Here is a 15680-nt window from a genome sequence, read left to right as displayed (position 1 = left end):
ATTACCTCCAGTGCGAAGTGACGTTTTACAGACCCCCGCCAAAGCGTACAAGGGACTCAAAGTAGCTAAAAATAAATAAACAAAATGACGCAAAATAGCAGAACTTGCTGTGTGACCATGACAAACCTTTCCGCAAACAACGACAAAAGCCACATCTAGCTTTCAGATGAAGCTGTGTAAAGTATTAGAATCTGATGCTGTAGGAAGATCCTAGTTGCCTTTGTGTACATTAACTGCCTGCTTAACTATTTTTGTGTGTGAAAATTTTCTCTGTAACCGTGTAGAAAAATAATCGGGGTGTTCTTTCCTGCCGCACTGCCTCGCGCCACCGGCGAGCCAGCAGTTGGATTGCAGTGTATACCTTCATTTTTGATGGCGTTTTACGATTTCGTTTCACTGTGCGTAGCGTGATTCACTCTGTGAGGTTTTCTGATCGTGCTTATATAACTGACTTCATATACACAATGTTCAATAAACATGTTTTATTTCCTGTTGATATGGGACCTTCTAAGTGCTCCATTCCTTTCTCCCACCCTCCTGTTTTGCTGTTGTGATGCTCATGATCATTTATTCAGAGTGACACCGACTTTCCAAAATGTCGAAACCTTCATCAGCAAAGAAAAAGAAATGATGCTAAATAAATTAATGCGTTAAAAAAAAGCTTTGTGTTCCATTATTTGTGACAAGTAGTGCCATTTTTAACACTGTTGATATCTCACATGTAAGCTAGGATTTGCTTACATATGTGCTGGATTTTGCCCACACAGTTCCTCAATTGTATGACAAAAAGTTTCATCGTGAACAGAGATGCTACTTAATCTGAGTTTATTTGCTGAATACACACAACAGTGTTCAACAGTAAAGTTATTAATGTAGAATTTAACGCAAGGCATATGTAGACATAAACACTACTTCGATCTCTTGGGGATAAGATAGCAATGACCAGGGAACCTCAACTGTTTTTCCTCGAGGGCCAAATTCCATCAGTAACACAAAGCCAAGGCCAAATTTATCGTGGGGGGGCATGCAGTCTGGAATCCACCAGTTGGTGACCAATGGCACAGACTGATAAGATGTTCAAGCACCAACTTCCAGCAAGACAAAATAGATGACAGAATGCATGGGAGTGGATTCCTTGTATAACACCGTGACATGTTCCCAATGGCCAGCGATGGGTCCGCAGCCCCCGGTTTACAGTAACCTTCCATACTGTCCTCCTGAAAACAGACAGCCGATAAATCAGCTCTCTGGCATGGTCTCAAGCACAGAATCAGGCTTAGGGTTCAACGGATGGTACAAGGAGGTCTTATCAGGCTGAAGTGAGGAGTAGACTTTGTTTCTCCTCAGACCATAGACGGTCAAGCTGACTTTTCCAATTATGGGTGTGTTTTCATAGATAACAAACATCACACTTGCAGGAATGAGAGTGCCCCAACTGCAATATGAGCACTGGCAGAAAACATAACATCTGCAGGGGGAGATCTACAGGGATATAGACCTGGTTCATATTGTAGACAATCCTCATTGCAAGAACTCCTCAGTGAGCAATAATCTGATTTCTTCTCTTATCTGTGGGTGCTGAACTCGTGTTCTGAATGAAACTCCGGAGGCAGTTACAGCAGGGCGGTCACCAAGAACAGACTGATTGCTTCTTTGCAGATAGATCCTTAGCAGCATTCTGATGAACAGCCACTCAGGACAGAACAATTTGTGAATATACCGTTTATGGTGTATTAATGCTTTGTATGCAGGGCTCCTATCTTAAACCGGGAGATGAAAGAAATTGATTGCGACCCCGCCTGTATATAAATGGTTTTGAAAGAAAATGGATGGAAAATTGTTGAACACGATCAGTACTGAATAGGATCTGCAATTTAATGCGCTAATTTAAAAAAATACTTAAAACTGTAGATAAAGATATGATTGCAAAATATTCATCGTGCATCTTTGCCATTGTTATTTTGAAGTTCACTATCCAATAACAATATACAAAATTTCATATGGCTGATATCACTTCTTGGAATTTTTATCAAGGTTTATTATGTTGCCTTTGAACACCCTATCAATTCTCTCAGCATGCAGTGCAATATAAGAAAATGCTGGAAAGTAGTAGTTATAGAAATTATACCAAGGGGTAAGCATGCAAAAATCTGCTCATAAAATGAAATGACAAACTACTGTATGCAATGACTGATTAATAATTTAAGGGTGACACAGTAGGGAAAGTATTTAACAACCCTTCATCTAATCTTACTAGCTGAGATTAAATATTGGCAACAATACCAACTGCTGGAAAAGTCTGGCTGTTTTATCGGTCGGCCTGCAAAGTTTGGGAAGGGGAGTTTAACACAGAAGTATAGTACAATAACCACTGAAGTGTATTTTACACAGGACGTGCTCACAGCCTCAGAATAAAATAAAGCAATGAAACTTGCAGTGTGTCACGTTCGTCCTCATCCAGCTCCTGCAAACACTCTACAACCAGCTTTCCAAACAAATGACCTGCTTTCACGTTACTGATAGCAAGATAAATCCAGTCCATCATGGAACAGTCATACTCACACTTCAGACACGGCTGTTGGACAAAGACACCGAGAAGGAAAACAGAGAATGGCCTCCTGGTGCTTTGACTGAGCAATCCAGACGCTGTAGATCCTGGAGAGCGAAGGCCTACCGTGATGCAGACATAGCAAATACAATCAATGGAGGCAGCAGGGGGAAGGAAATATTCAACAGAAAATCGAGATAGAAAATCGTGTGAGACTGGCGTGTGTCGTGTTTTGTTTTCTGATCAGAGTATGTGTGTAGTATTCTGAAACATAGGAAACCGTCATTTGCATCGGACAAAATTGTACTATAACCTCAGAAAATAGGCTGCAGATTCATAGTGAGAGAGATTAACCTTTATCTCTGGCATGACTTACAGTAAGACATCCTACTTTTTTATTCAAAATGTCGATTTGAATGAAAAAGCGCTGTTCAGGGTGAAAAAAAATCACCTGTTTGTGTGTTTGTGCGATAATTGAAGTACTACCCAGTGCGGCAAAAGCCTCAAAAGAGAAGAGGCATTTTTATTCAGGCCTTAGAAAAACATGCCTGAAACACTGACCTGCCTGAGCAGAGTGCTCTGGCGTTTTCCTCAGACCTCGCACTTATGTTGCCGTTTACATAAACCTTCCACTCAGTAAAATCATTACAGTACATATATAAATATGAGATCCTCAATCTGAGTAAATCTGCGATTCTCAGAGAAAAATAAAAAGCCTGCTGAGGCAGCCTTACAGTTTGCGGGAAATTGGTAACAGGGCAATAGCAGTCGGGAATGGACGGAGTGGGTAACAAACATTTGCAGTCTTGAAAGTAAAAATCTAACTACTCCAAGCCAGAGCGTGATACAATACAGAAGAAGCAGCCTCTCCAAGAAGGAGCTTATCAAACTCAGACAAGAGGACAGATTTTAGAATAACAAGGATGTTTCCGTGCCCAAAGCCTGCTACCCTTCTAGCACCGAAGTACCTCTGGGCGACTCGCCCACACTCAGCCCAGAATTCAACGGCAATTCCATCGATGGGGTACACCTTATTCCCATTTGGCACACCGTTACGGTTTTTAGGAAGAGAGACCTTCACCTTCACATCTGTGCCACAGGCAACATTGGAATACAAGCCAGAATTTTTCACATAGTGAGGGGGTCACACAAAGGAACAAACGCCTCAGATGGTGCCGTCATATACGGAAAAGATGCAGAATAGCTACCAAACTGCCTGTTTACTTCAGGTTCTTAAGCAGAAAAACCAAGTACAAAATTGAGAAACCAATCAGGGTAGAAGTCAGCATTGAGAATTGAAATGTCTATTGACTGCTCTCCTCTGTCATGACAACGTATGGAGAGGAAGTTATTTATGCATTGGAAACATGCACATTATCTCTGTTCCTTTGAGAGACCAATATGGATGATTATTATAAAAAGAAATGATTCAATGCAGAGGCACGGGGAAGTCAATATCACAGCGTATTTGCGTATTAACAAGAACGGTTACAAGAAGATAGAATGAATTACCATCTGCCGACATGTAGAATGGTGAACAGACTACTAATCATCCTTGAAAAGGTAATTACACTGAACCGGTCCAGTAAAATCTCCAGTTGTAGAAACAGACAAAGCATTATATGGTTATCAATTCGGGAAATAAAAAAATCCTCAGTATAATTCCCACTACATAGAAGGTAGGAAAAAGAATCTGTGGAGAGGAATAATACAGTTTAACATTCTGCATGACTGGCAATGTTTTCCATTGAACAAAGTGGGAATCTATTATACTGATGTCAGCTATTATATCAGAAGCCACCTGATCTTTGACAGACTTCCTCATGATACATGGACCCGGCCATGAGGAGTACTGCTCAGAATCCAGCACGAGACCTGAGTGCAAAGCCCAGAGGCCTAAAAGACGAGATAAGGGCGGGTCTTACAGGATTATGGGCTTATCAGTCACCATACATCTAATGCATTTGTATATAGGGACCTCTTCATTTGTAACCATTACTCTGCTGGATTTATCGCTGATGGATTCCCAGTGATGCGAGTCCCTTTAATACCAGCGGACTCCACATGGCCTAAATCCAGCCATTCCTACAAGGCCGACGTACAGGAATGAAAATGCCACCGTATTTATCATTATCGCATAAGCGCGCGCACACACCCACAGTCCATATATTCATATCTTTACAGGACTTCCCATTCATTTCTATAAGCATCATAACCCTAATCCTAACAATGACAACCTTAACCCCTACCCAGCCCTAACCTTAATCAAACAAAATACAAGTCTTTTGAGTTTCCCCCTTGTGAGCAACGAAAACAAAATGTCCCCACAAGGTAAAAAAAAAATCACACTGAAATCCCACAGACAGATAAAACAGGGGAAGCGCAGAAATGAGAAGAAAATGTATGTAGGGGATAAATGAAGAGAATTCCGGGTAATAAATGGAGGAGAAATGCGTCCATCCGCAAACCAAATCAGCACAAGGTCCAGCCAGACCCAACCTCTTTATATTACATTGTACACAAAGACCCCTAATGCATAAATCACATAACCACTATGGCAGCTGTCATGTTCACAGACTAAAAAGCTTTTGGTGGAAAGTGCTCTTTATTGAAAGAACCTCCTGCTGTTATTCCTTAAACAAATCAGTGCACACTGATTCAACAGAGAGGCCAAGACAGACCACAGTACTGTTTTAGGGGCATCATAAAACACAAAGAAACAATAAAAAGATATAACTGAACTTTTATTGGATGTCTAAGGCTGTCCATGCATAGTCTAGAGTGTTCACAGAAAATAGTCTACATAACCTGACACATCAAATTAGGGAAAATGTACATTTGTGAATATAACTAGATTTAAAAGAGCAGACTTAATAAAAACATAAGCCTAAAATAAGCCAAATTTGAGTCATGAAAACCGAAATCTAATACAGTTACTGCAGCCATAAAATAATACACCTGTTCTCCATATCATTACGGGCAACACACACACGAGGCATTTCCAGCAGAGTGACTTTCTGTGATTGATGTGGCTTTAAAATACTCCATAGCAGCATACTCTATTTATCTCGCTCGATTAAACTATGAACGGCTAGATTTGTCAACAATGGAAAAGAACAAAAAACTCTCATACACACTTGTAAACACTTGGATTGTATGTATACCTTCGCTTAAATCCATCGATATTTCTGAAAATCATAGCACTTGGATACACTAGCTGCTAGATGAAAAATCTCCACATTCCATCAGGAAAATAGGACATTTCTGAGAGAAATTAAAAAAACACACTTTTATAACACATTTAATTCATTTAATAAGGTCTTAATGTAATTACTGTACTTAATGTAGTACTGTATGACTGCGGATTTTAACAGAGTGCAGCAGCCAAAGATTGTCACGCCATGACTACAAAAAGCACCATGATCTTCCATGTGGGTGAACCAAAATCACCAGGTTTAACTGTGACTCATGGCACTTTGGCTTGCAGAAGATATTCTTTGCTGTTTTAGAGTTTTGATATAGAGGGAAAAACACTCAGTCAAACTGCTCCTTCATAGCGAGATAATACAGGACAAGACCAGTGGGGAAACACCAGGAACAGCCCACAAAAGTCACCAGCTGTGGCACGTTAACAAATTAACATCTGGGGGGTTTAATTTAACCGTGCAATGACTAACATGGTAACCCAGTTCTATCAGAACAAGCAACAGCCGCAAGTTTAACAATTACAGAGCATTGCGGGGCTTTGAACGACCTTCTTTTGCATACTGACCATCTGTAAGGCCTATTCACTGTACAAAACATTTACATTAAATATTACCCAACAAATTAAGGAGAAAATCCCATTACACCGTATGGTTCTTTGTATGACACCTATAAAATACACCATCAAAAACATTCCTTATTTTACAGATCACAAGGTGCTTTAAAAGTTTTAAGGTCTCCCTGGCTACACAGGTCCTCCTCCAATAGGCAGAGAGACACCAGAAGCAGGAAAAGAACGTGTGCGATGTAAGACACCGGCGTTCAGACGAGGGTCCGTCTTCCAGGGACTTCTGCACATCCTCTACCTGGTCAGCTGACCAACCACCTTCAGGAGGGTCTTGTTCTCCTGCTTGAGCTGTTCATTTTCGTCCTCAAGCTCATCCAGGTCCTGCGGAGAGGAATAAAAAGAAATTTTGGACATTGAAATAAAAAAAAAAGATGTTCTGTGGATCTCTTTCCTCCAGCTGTAAACACAATCAGACCATGTAAGGCAGGGGTGGGGAATCTCTTCCATGGGGGGCCGGTGTGGGTCCGGGGTGTTGGGATGGCCTCTCAATCAGCCAATAATAAAGCAGTGCTGTACTGGTTAATCCAGTAGGTCGTCCCAAAAAAACCACACCCACAGCGGCCCTCAGGGATCAGGGTCCCCACCCCTGATATAAGGTGAATAAGAGTTCAATGTACAACTTGACACTGAAATTTCCCTCGGAAACATGCAAACAAGCTTCACCTTATAAAATCACACTGGTGTTGGTACACTAGCAAGATAAGGATTTATCATTTCTACAGGCTGCAGAGAAAATCCTGTCACTTTTAAATAAAGCAATTAGTGGAACAAAGGACAGTCAGCCAGAATGATCAGAGTCAGAGCGACAATCCGAAAATCATTTTTGTAAAGCAGGAATGGAATAACCCAGCAGAGTGGATTCACTACTGGGTCTCTGCGCAAAGGCCGTAAAGCCCGACAGCTCTAGAGACAGACAAAAAAAATGTGTCACTCTGGATAAAAGCACCTGCTAAATAAATAAATGAAACATAAATGTAAAGAAATGGCCGCTGCAGAACGCTGTCAGTGAACCCTGAAAAGGTTGCAAATAAAAACTGACATCTAATTTTCATGTTTGCGGATAATTAAGGAGATTAGTCAGAAGCTGGTGGGAACACAATGAGGCCATTAGATGGACAGTCAAATAAACAGAAATTGTTAATACAATTACATACTGTATAACCTAAATAAACAGTCAGATTTCACATTTATTATTCAGAGGAAAAAAAATATATGAATTATTCAACAGATTAAAAAATACCTGCAAAAATCTGTCATCATTAATGAAATGGTACATTGAGCTGAAAGACAGCAGAAAGGCAACATCTATTACCTAAGCAATGCAGCTGTCATTCTCCCAGATCAAATGTGGGGGGCATTTGGTCCCCACTATGTAATATGAACCTAATCCACACACACACTCAGTAACACTTAAAGCTCCCATAAGTCCCACAAGTCCACCTGTACAGGGAGAGTCAGGTGACTCGTTTCGTCTGTATTTGAACAAACACTGGCCCTTCATGTTTGGTTGGCACAGTCTGCCAAAAAAGTTGGGCTGCTGTATAAAATGTAAATAACAACAGAATACAATGATTTGCAAATCATATAAACCCACGTTTAATTGAAAATAGAACAAAGACAACATATCAAATGTTGAAACTCAGAAATTTATGCTCCATTTCAATTTGATGCCAGCAAAACGTTTCAAAAAAGCCGGGAGAGGAGCATGTTTACCACAGTGTTGCATCACCTCTTCTTTCAACAACACTCTGTAAATGCCTGGGAACTTCGGAGAAGGTGTTGCTGGAGTTTTGGAAGTGAAATGTTGCCCCATTCTTGCCCGATATAAGACTTCAACTGCTCAACAGTTCGGGGGCTCTTTTGTCGTATTTTTCGTTTCATGATGCACCAAATATATTCAATGGGTGACAGATCTGGACTGCAGGCAGGGCAGTCTAGCACCCGGACTCTTCTACTACAGAGCTATGCTGTTGTAATATGCACAGAATGTGGTTTGGCATTGTCATGCTGAAAAATACGAGGATTTCTCTGAAATAGACGTCGTCTGGATAACAACATATCTTGCTCCAAAACCTGTATTTATCATTCAGCATTAGTGGCATCTTGCCAGATGTGCAAGGTACCCAAGCCATGGGCACTAATGCACCCCTATACCATCATGGATGCTGGCTTTTGAACTGTCCGCTGATAAGCTGGATGGTCCTGCTTCTCTTCAGCCTGGGGGTCTCTTTAGTGGCGTCCATGATTTCCAAAAAGAATTTGAATTTCGATTCGTCAGACCACAGGACAGTTTTCCATTTTGCCTCAGTCCATTTTAAATGAGCTTGGGCCCAGAGACGTCTGTGGCATTTCTGGATCATCTTTAGATATGGTTTCTTCTTTGCATGGTAGGTTTGTAGATGCAGTGACAAACTGTGTCGACAGACAATGGTTTTCAGGAGCGTTCCTGAGCCCATGCAGTGATTTCCACTATAGTGTATATAGTGTTTTTAATGCAGTGCCTCCTGAGGACCTGGAGATCACAGCTATCCAATACTCATCCTCGGGCTTGTCCCTTACATACAGAGATTTCTCTGGATTCCTTAAATCATTTAATGATAATTAATATACCGTAATATACCGATGACAATGAAATTACCAAATTCTTTGCAATATTACATTATTCTTAAATTTTTGCACTATTTGCCCATGAAGTGGTACATCTCTCTGCCGCTCTGGGAGGCTCTTTTTATACCCAATCATCTTACTGACCTTTGCCAATTAACCTAATCGGTTATGAGATATTCAACCAGGTGTTTTGTTTTAGCATTACTCAGCTTTTCCAGTCTTTTGTTGCCCCTGTTCCAACTTTTTTGAAATGTGTTGCTGGCCTCAAATTCAGCATTCATTTGTCATTAAACAACACAATTTCTCAGTTTCAACATTTGATATGTTGTCTTTGTCCTACTTTCAATTAAATATGGGTTTATATGATTCGCATTCTATTTACATTTCACACAGCACCCCGACTTGTTTTAATTACAATATGCCTTATTAACATGGTTAACACAGGATATTAATTTTGTTAATACTTCAGGGCTGGAGATAAAACTCATTTGACCAAGAAACACCTGTATGTATTAAAAAAACAACAAAACACGCCAGTCTATGCTAGAATATGAATGAACAGGATATACCTACATTTTTCTTGTGTCTGTGGCCACAATCCAGTGGTAAAACCATACAGTACCGCACAGCAAAAAATTAAGCTGGGGGAGCGATAATTGAAGTGCGGATTTAAATAAAAGCTGGCGCTTCACAGTTTCACGGCTCATCTGACGGCAGCCCGCTGATGACATCACAAAGGGGAATGATGCTGAGGGGAGCCAGATACTGCCGGCAACCGTCCATTACAGTGTTTTCAAAGTGCGGAAAGGAAAATGATCATACGAAAACGACAGATGTAACGGAAGTCAAGTTCGGGAGGAAAGCGGGCGCCTTTCACGGCTGCTCTGCCGGCGTTCCCGTCCCAGTCAGACCGGCCCCTCATCACAGAACCACACACACATACCCGATTCAGCAGGTCCACTTCCTCCCTGAGCTTCTCGATCAGATCGTCCTTCTCCTGGTGGGCTGCCAGCAGTCGGCTGTTTTCCTGTTGCTCCCCGGCGAGCTCCTGGAGACAGACACCCCCCCCCCCCAGTAGCGTGAGCATTCTCTATCAGAGTTACCCCCATATCTTATTTTATCCTGTCAATCACTGACATGACAAAGCTAGCCTAGGCTTCTTTAATGTGCAATTTCAGGAAGATGTGCATTTTGCATGGTCTCCCAGTATGAAGATGTGCATTTCGCATGGTCTCCCAGTATGAAGATGTGCATTTCGCATGGTCTCCCAGGATCATGCTGGTTTCTTACAGGTTACCTCACACAGATCAAACAGGCACCTCCAAATTGCCCACAGTATATTGCAGCATGTGCCCTGTGACAGACTGGCATCCCATGCAGAATATACCACAGCCCAGTTCTGTGATACCTGAGATGGACTCCAGCCCCCCCCCCACCACAACCTTGACCAGGATCAGCAGTGGGAAGATGGATGGATGGTTTGAACACCGCAACCTAAATTTTTTAGTAGATGATATTATGTACACATAAACTCTACCCTATAGGGATGAGAAAACAACTAATTACCTATTTTCATATCCAAAATTCAGACCTGAGACACATATCAGCACATCTAAAAAGCACTTATTTTAACAACCAATCAGGTTGACCTTTGAAAGTCAGAAGGGAATTGATAGAGGGCAAAAGAGAATTTCAGATATTTACAGATGCTCAAAAGGTCATCGCTGGTTGAAAAGTTACTGCAGTTTGAAAGAAAAGCCTACTATCATAAAAACACCTAATTTTATTTTTCACACCATCCCAGACACATATGAGTTGCTGGTTGGCCTTTTCATAGCATTTTCCGAAGGACAGCTGGCCTATCAATGCCAAGCCCTCCGCCAACCAAGGCCGAAGTGCATTTTTATGATCCCCAGGCGCCCAAGGAAAGTTTATTTTGTTTCATGCACAATAAATCCGTGGCAAGAGATCATGAACACTTATGAATCATGGATGAAGAAAGGAAAGCTGGGAACTGAACCTGAGTAGGAAGGAGTAGAAAAAGCTTAGGTCTCCCTGCGCTCGTACCGTCAGCCATAGGAATTACACTTCCAAGGTAAAAATACCAAAGATACTACTACAAACCATAAATGCATCACTAAAAGATAAAATCAATGAATAATAAAAACATCTGATTTTGCTCAAGATTGATAACCCCTTAATGTTACAGAGAGCAGTATGCAGACACATAGTGACGGGGGAGAGCTCTCTGCTCCAGGTCCACACCGTACCTTCTCCAGCTCTTCTACTCTCCTCTCCAGGCCGCTGTGACGGCTGTTCCCCTGCCGGATCTTGCCGTTCCCCCCAGGCTCCTCGTCAGCAGCTGGGCTGGCCGTGCTGAGTCAGGGAAAACGGCAGCCTTGAGACCACCAGCCTGAACTGAACATCACCCACGTCACCTGCCTCACACTGCAATTAGACCGGTCCATGGAGTCACCACACGTTAGTGGGGTGACCACAGATATTCGAATGAAGTATGGTAGGGTGTTCGGTGTGATGTACGGTAGAGTATTCAGTATGAAATATGGTAGAGTTTTCAGTATGATGCAAGGTATGATGTTCAGTATGAAGCTCAACTGGGTGTTCAGTATGATGTAAAGTAGGGTGTTCAGTATCATGTATGATGGGGCATTCAGTATAATGTATGGTAGAGTGCTCAGTTTGAAGTATGATAGGGTGTTCAGTTTGAAGTATGATAGGGGGTTTAGTGGGATGTATTGTAGGGTGTTCAGCATGAAGTGTTAATGAGCATGAATCTTTTAAAAAAATTGTGATTAACTATGCAGTCAAAAAGGACCCCCTTTCAGCCAGCTAGCACTTTAATCATGATGAATGTATAGCCACAAAAAATTACAATTTTTCTATTTAAACGGGCCTTCACTCTTCAATCCCTACAAAAAAAAGTCTACAACCATTCAAAAACCCCAACCATGCAAGATCAGTGTCAGGCTACCCCAACCATTACTTTCACAATTTAATTTATCACGATTTGACACCGATTTCTGTACATATTAATTATTAAGAGTAACCAAAACCATGGAATGATCCGGTCATGAATCAGGGTGCAAAGGTACCCTAACGCACTGCCGGAGGGAACACCCCGGGGCTGACCCGGAACACCTCGGGGCTGACCCGGAACACCCCGGGGCTGATTTGGAACACCTCGGGGCTGACCCAGAACACCCCGGGGCTGACCCGGAACACCCCAGGGCTGATTTAGAACACCTCGGGGCTGACCCGGAACACCCCGGGGCTGATTTAGAACACCTCGGGGCTGACCCGGAACACCTCGGGGCTGACCCAGAACACCCCGGGGCTGACCCGGAACACCCCGGGGCTGATTTGGAACACCTCGGGGCTGACCCGGAACACCCCGGGGCTGACCCGGAACAGACCGGAGCAGGTCAATGCCAACCTCATTTCCTTACGGTTTTACCTCAGTATTGCGCAAAGAGCCGATAGACAACTGCCCTCTCTGCAGCCCAAACTATTAGGAGCTCAGATAGCCCGATTCCAAATGAGATTTTCTGAATCACATCCCTTCTTTTCTTTTCTTTTCTTTTCTTTTCTTAAGGCTTACTGGCATATTCTATGAAAAGGGGATATTAGTGACTCCATAAAACAGCACTAAATATTACATAAACAGAGCACGTAACTCGCCTGGCCGGTGCTATAGATATGGAGATGGTGAGTTTCAAGCAGGAACGCTAAGGCTAACGTCAGCCAGCGGCCTGGCCTGACCCAACCTTTTTATGATAAAAACGACATAATGAAGTTATGAAATGTTCACCGAGTTAGACAAAAAACAGCACATTCTGAATGGAGAGCGGAAAAATAAAATTAAGGAAGGAGCCTTCAACCTGGCTCCTAAAATCCTACTGATATATTATCCCTGGAATTTATTTTCCAAGAAAAAACCTTTAATCATTAAGAATATAGATAAATTCGGCGTGGAGCTCGCCTGACATCATATATCCTGCGAGATGCCTTTGGTCTTTGATGGTGTTTTAGCAACGTAATTTTAAGAGAGGTAGGGGAGCCCTGTTTCGGTTAAAGAGCCATCACATGTGAGACTCAGAAGGTATATTTATTCCTAAACCTTCAGCTCAGCCGCGGAGGCCGTCCCAGTTACGACAGCCGGTGTCTGCCTGCTTGCAGCAGGGGGGATCAGTGGAATAAAGGCCTCCTCCCTGGCCATGATAACCAGTGACACTGAAAGCAGATACCTTTCTGGGCCTATCACTGATTGACTGTGGGTTATGGAATTGTGTCCAATCACCACACACCATTCCCTGTCCCTGAGCCGCCATTGTGTACGAGCCTTTAGAATGATCTGGATGAACGAAAGCACAGCATAACACAGCACGTCAGCGGGAGGCTAAGTGCCCGTGTGGCTGAAGGCCATGCAGAATTACGGGGAAGCCAGCTAACCACATCTCCGAAAAATGATGGATGTCCCTCCCCCATCAAATTAGGAGATAAAGAAGACCCCATTTGTACTTTATTCAAACCCTTTCGCTGCAGATGATGCATGAAACTTTACTTTTGGTTTAACACAGCTTGCCACTGTATTGTTGTGTGTTGTGCTTTTTTTTTTTTTAATCATTTTCAAAGTCATTCGTAAATCATAATCATTCGTAAAATGATAATTGCGGCTTTAGTTTTTAGAACTGCACAAGGCAACAATGTTAATTTTCGCTTATCACTGTGACGCTAAACCAGACAACACAGAATACATTATTGCAGAGAAATTCGCTGTTGTCTGAAAATTATAGCTTTGGTAGATACTGTTATGGCAGCTGCTTCGCCTGCTGCCCTGGCAACAAACTGGAGGAAATTACACAAAAAAAAAAACAAAAATAAAAACAAAATGTGTGTTCAAATTACAGCAATACTCAAGACTGGGGGGGGTAATTACTGCACGAAACTGCATAAAAGACTGTGGCATTGTGGGAAACGCTGCCTTTACGTTGGTAAAAAAAAATGGGAGAATTCGCTCCAGCAGTGTCATCTGCTGCAGTGATTACAGGCCCAGACTGACAGTCCCCGCCGCAGCATGGAAAGCACGCGCCCGGAGCCTCTCATACTGGAGCCCCCCCAAACCCCCCAACCCCTCTAGCACGGAGCGCTTACCTTTTGTAACGGGCCGTCATGCCTCTTGGCGTCTCCTGCAAAACAAGAGTGAAAAACAATTTGATAAGACAGGCAGTGGCGTCAGGAAGGGGCGATAGAGCGGCAGTGGGAAGGATACAGAAGCAAGACCCATCAGAGATGGGACATTTGGAGGAAATGCGAACAGAGAGGGACGATCACATGACAGAGGCGAGGGCGCAGACAAACCAGACCAGCCAAATGTGGGACCTGATAAGTGTGGAAACTGATCTCTGACGTCCTTGAGCTAGTTAGTGTGTCAAACTTTATCTGGGTACAACTGTATTTTGTTTACTTGTTCGCATTACAAAATTACTGCCAATGTCAACCATGTCAATCAGCTGCTACTGCCACAGATTTGGGAGGAAAGCAGCTTTAACCTCTGCTGGAAACAATACCAGTGCATTAGAGGAGAGCATTCGGCAAGTGCGCCGTCTGCACCACGCAAGCCAGCTAGCTGAAGTGAAAGAAACTCACAGCATCTGTGCCACTGCTGCAGAGTTTGGCTGCACGGCCTTCAGACCCAAATGCACTGAAGTCAATCTATTATACCAGCCAACTTGACAGAAGTGCTCAAGGACAATGAGGCGATGAGAAACAGATGCAAAACAGCAAGGCCGTTTGTCCTGCTGCTATACTCTTAGACTTTTGTGCAAAGTCATCGTGATTTATTCAATTAATTACTTTTTACATAAAACTATCTACCCAAGATAGTCAGCAGACTCTCCCATGCGTAATTTACAACTTGGAGAAGAACTGGTTTACACAAAATGAATAACATTCCAAATCACAAGATGATTCGAACAGTTTAACCTAAATTTTAACATAAATCACTGAATTCATCATGGGTCATTATTAACAGCAAGCAGAGCAGTAACACAGTGGGTAGCCTGACCCCGATCTCACATGATCCCTGTTGGCTGGAATTCCTCTGGGTACTCTGTCACCCCCCCCCCCCAGAATCCAAAATCATGCAATGAGACCAACTGCCATTTCTAAATTGCCCCATAGTGTATGTTCCCTGTGACAGGCTAGTACCCCATTCTGGGGGCGGCACCCCCTGCTGCCTGGCATAGGCTCCAGGCCCCACCACAACCCAGCACTGGAGAAGTGTTTGCATGATGAACAGTGGGTTAAAATATTAGGTAACGCTTTACATTAAGTGCAGCTTCATAATGCATTCATAGAACATTCAAAAGCAGCATGCAAGTAATGGGCCAGACGTTTCTAACTTCCTACATCAAGATGTTCTTCCAGAAGCCCAGAAAGATACACTGCAATGACAAAAGCTGCACACTTTGTGGATAATTGTCACAAAAAGAAATGCTCTGATGTTTAGTTCAGTTGATATATTGACTGCCGTCATGAAAAGAAACACATGAACATCATGAATCCTGTCGGTGTCTGTCTGCACCCCCCCCCCCCCCAAAAAAAAAGCTGTAAAACTAGGGGAAACACTGTATAGCATTACCAAATTAAGAACACAAGAGAGCGCTTGGAAAA

The 15680-nt window shown here is 42.7% G+C and overlaps 1 protein-coding gene across 1 annotated transcript in view; it reads right to left on the bottom strand.

Moving 5' to 3' along the window:
• Positions 1-5274: 5274 nt before the first annotated feature.
• Positions 5275-15680, bottom strand: part of pawr (PRKC, apoptosis, WT1, regulator) — a 45156-nt gene continuing 34750 nt past the window's right edge. Inside the window, exons 4-7 of the mRNA XM_023838652.2 lie at positions 14160-14194; positions 11258-11363; positions 9931-10035; positions 5275-6701 (exon numbers count right to left, since the gene is read on the bottom strand). Coding sequence (XP_023694420.1) covers positions 6615-6701; positions 9931-10035; positions 11258-11363; positions 14160-14194 — 333 coding nt within the window. The 3' untranslated portion in view covers positions 5275-6614. The remainder of the gene's footprint in view (positions 6702-9930; positions 10036-11257; positions 11364-14159; positions 14195-15680) is intronic.

Source organism: Paramormyrops kingsleyae, chromosome 1 (genome assembly GCF_048594095.1).
Source record: "Paramormyrops kingsleyae isolate MSU_618 chromosome 1, PKINGS_0.4, whole genome shotgun sequence".
NCBI lineage: Eukaryota > Metazoa > Chordata > Actinopteri > Osteoglossiformes > Mormyridae > Paramormyrops > Paramormyrops kingsleyae.
Note: the sequence above shows the minus strand (reverse complement) of the source record. Positions and strands in the feature narration are given on the sequence as shown.